We start from the raw sequence: 3,842 nt of genomic DNA on the forward strand, positions 1-3,842 counted from the left end.
GGTCCGGGCTGGGGATTCGAACCCGCCACCTTAGGTGTACGTGGCTGGCGCCTTAGCCGGTTGAGCTATAGGCGCCGAGCCCAAACAAAAGGTTTAAGGGAAAAAAAGTCCTACAATCCCCAATGCCTTAACACAAACTACTTTTATTTTTGTAAATTACTTCCTTGTCCTCCTTCCTACACGTATGTTTACTCAGAGACAAGCTGAGTGATGGCTACATGGAGGTTATATTTTTTCTACTTTTATGTCTGTAGAGTATCCTACCAGCATATATCATCATATTTGCCCTAAGGGAGCTGGCACTTGAGGATGGATGATTTGTATACTTATGAACATTAATATTCATGAACTGTACTAATTTATCTATAGTAATAGTAAGAGCGGTTAACACTGAATGAAAAATTATTGGGTATAATATACTGTGTTATTAGTGTTATATGGATTATCTCCTTTTATCCTGCCAGCAACTTTATTATAGGTCTCACAACCAATGAGTAATAGAACCAGGTGTCTAGTTTAGCTTCCTTCCTCACAGAGGTGGGTAATCAGGAAATAGAGTCCCAAGGAATATTAAAAATCCTTAGTTGGTTTGCTTGGTGTTGGAAGATTTCTTTTTATCTTTTTGGATCTCAGTTTCCTTACTAGTAAAAATAAAAGCTGGACTAAATGATAACACTGAGGTCCTTTCTAGGCTTATATTTTATTCTTGTCACTTGTATCTTCTCAAAAACCTGGTCAGCTATTCAGGAATAAAGTTGGTTTGAGTGAGCACTACCTGCAGTCAGCACACTCTATGTTCTTTTAGGACCAAGTATCCTTGGCAGAATATCAGTAAGATCTGATAAAGTTAAAACCCACACGAGGGACTGGGTGTGTGTTGCTAAAGTCAACAATTTTCTTTTTTTTTTTTTTTTTTAAAGTCAACAATTTTCAATCCTCATCTTGCTCCACTTCTCAGCTGCTGGTGACACAGACAACCACCCTCTCTTGGTCTGCCTGGTTTCTGACTTTCAGGCTGTCCCCTGATCTTCTCAATTCCCTTTGCCAGCTCCTCCTCCAATACCTAACCTTGACATGTTGGGAGTTTCTCAGGGCTCAGTCTGGGTCATTTCCTCTATTCATTCTGCAGTTTGCCCAAGATAATCTCATTGCCTCCAATGGCTTCAAATACCATCTAATATTCCAATCATCTATGAACCAGCCTGAATTTCTCTTCTGAGCTTCAAAAGTGCTTAGAACAGGGTGTAGCACACAGTAAGTGCTTAATAAATGTTTACTAATATTTTTCTGTTCCCTTGACTACCTAGTAAGCATTTTAAATTTAGGATGTTCAAAGTGAACTTATGATTTTTCCTTCCCAAATTTGATTCGCTTCTTTTCTCTGTCGACATTTATTATCATCTACCTTGCACCAAAAAAGTGGATTGTCCTTGATACTGCCTTTACACTTAATCACCAACCTTTAACAGTGGTACCTCTTAAATAGCTCTCAAATCCATCTATCCATCTCTGCCACCACCTAGTTCAGGGACTGTTATCTTTAACATGAATTGCTGCAAAAACTTCCTAAATGGGCTCCCCACATCTACTCTTGCTCCCTTTCAAATCATTTTCCATAGAATTAGCTTTCAAAGACATAAATCTGACATTTCATTTGCTTCAGTTCTGCAATAGTCTTCTCATTGCTTTTAAAATAAAGTCCTGAGTCTTATTTGGCCTTTGTGGTCCTGTAAGAGCTGGCCCTTCCCTATCCCCTTTCCACAATGGCTAGAAGATACAGCTTCCTCTTTCCTCAGGTTCTTGTAGATGCTGTTCCCTGTTTTGTTTACTTTCCAGTTACTCAGGTCTTAGCTTAAAAGTTATATTTTCAGGGAAGACTTTCCTGAATATCCTGATCGGGTCAGCTTCCCCAGTAAAATACTCCATTGCATCTTGCATATCCTTTCTAAGAATGACTGTACCTGTAACTGAATAATAATTTGTTTAGTATCTCTTCCCCCTGACTGATAGGCATTTGAACTCTCTTTGAACTCTTTACATTTGGAAAATTCCCTATCTTACAAATTTGGAGATAAGGAGTACTGAAGTCTAACTCCCATTTTTGAAGCTTCAAAGGCCAGAAGTTGGTTCTTGCCTGAAGTCAGAGCATGGGTACATGGCTGAGCCTTAACCAATCAGGACATCCTGGGACTCTGAATTAGAAGCAAGTGCCCAAGGAGAGGAGGGCCTCCACTTTGGTGGTTGCTGACACATCTGGGTTTTAGATGTGCAGGGATGTAGTACAGTATTGGGCAGGGTCCAGTGCAGGTGGTGTGGGTAATGCACAATACAGCATCCACGTTTACCAAGTTCAGTGGTGGTGGAGCAGACAGAGGCTCCGTGGGCTGATTCTGCGTTATGGTTGGTGTACCTCCCTTTAATGCCTGCTTGTTTTGTCAGCTTTGTACTCCTGCCTTCCTGGTCATTCTGTGAGCTATCCAATAAGCTTTCAACACATTCTTTTTTTTTTGCTTAAATCAGCCAATTTCTGTTGCTTGCAACTAAGAACTCTGACGAGGTTAGCAAAGATTATGTTTGTTTAGTTCAATGCTGTCAAAAGGTTTTGTACATAATCTGTCTGCACATCTTTTCTATAGACTGCGAGGGCCTCAAAAGAGCAACTTTACTCCATCATCTTTGAATCCTCAGTGTTAAGTTCCTGAAGAATATGTGTTGAATGAATGAATCTATGGGACTGAAGAACAATGATTTACCAAGGTTGGTTATGGCTCATCCAGCCACTGGATCTAACTGAGCACTGCCATTACCATGGATAAGACACGGTTCCAGCTCTCAGGACCTCCCAGGGCGAAAGACAGGGAAACGGATTTTTACAATGCCAGGGGACAAATCCTGTACTAAACGTATGTACAGAACAAAAAACAACTCACTCCCTGACTGGGGCTCGAGAAGGCTTCTCAGATGTGCCAACTGAATGGGATGTGTGAGGATGTCCCTAGGTCAGTGGACAAGAGAGAGGCGGCCAAAACTGAGAATGAGCCGCAGGTAGACATGTCAAGAGGGCACCGTGGCTGGGTAGCACAGTTCAGCAGGGGTCAGGTATAGGGCAGCGAGGGAAGAGAGAGCAGCGGAGGGGGTGGACTCGCCCAGGAGGCCGAAGCCAGATACCCAAGAATCCTGATGTACCCTCACCAGGAAGAACTGCATTCCTGGACCATTCCGCCCTCGTGTGCCCCCGAGTAAGTGCCTTCTGGGAACCCTAGTCCCGTCGGGCTCGACGCCGCAGGGGACGGGCGAGGGTCACTCACCTGCAGGCGGGCCACGCAGTAGAACGCGGCCGAGGGGTTCCGGAGGTGGATCCTCTCCGTCAGCAAGTTGCTGCCGTAGGCGAAGTACAAAAAAGTCTCCTCCCCACCCTGGCCGTCCTCGCAGCCCGAGTTCGCCATGTCCCGCACAGCCCTGGGGATCCGGAGCAGAGGTGTAAGTAGCTAAGTGCGAGCGTAGCGGCCAACGACCCCTGCCCGATCACCGCCGACTCCTCGGGGTTAGAGGACTGGCGGGAAGCGTGGGCCAGGGGAGTCGGGAACGAGAGCTCTTCTGATTGGCTTCTAGCCCCCATCGACGTGAGTCGCCCCCTTTGATTGGCCAAGTCTCACTATCTCCTCTCCGCCCTCCGCGGAGACTCTGGAAAGCTCTGTCCTGAGGCGACCCGGGCCTGATTTTTCATTGGACACGCTGCTCTCATGTCCCGCCCGCTTGTTGATGGCTCCCTCTGATTGGCTGATGGGCGGGCACTACGCGCCAGTGGGTCAGGTCCGGTGAACGGGTTTCTGCGGAGGGTC

At 45.7% G+C, this 3,842-nt stretch overlaps 1 protein-coding gene across 1 annotated transcript in view; it reads right to left on the reverse strand.

Moving 5' to 3' along the window:
• The window catches only part of GGCT (gamma-glutamylcyclotransferase), a 7,850-nt gene extending 4,297 nt beyond the window's left edge, over positions 1 to 3,553 (reverse strand). Inside the window, exon 1 of the mRNA XM_003788550.3 lies at positions 3,309 to 3,553. Coding sequence (XP_003788598.1) covers positions 3,309 to 3,446 — 138 coding nt within the window. The 5' untranslated portion in view covers positions 3,447 to 3,553. The remainder of the gene's footprint in view (positions 1 to 3,308) is intronic.
• Between the last annotated feature and the right edge of the window lie 289 nt (positions 3,554 to 3,842).

This window comes from Otolemur garnettii, unplaced genomic scaffold (genome assembly GCF_000181295.1).
Source record: "Otolemur garnettii isolate 467f Iridium unplaced genomic scaffold, OtoGar3 scaffold00028, whole genome shotgun sequence".
Classification (NCBI taxonomy): Eukaryota; Metazoa; Chordata; class Mammalia; order Primates; family Galagidae; genus Otolemur; species Otolemur garnettii.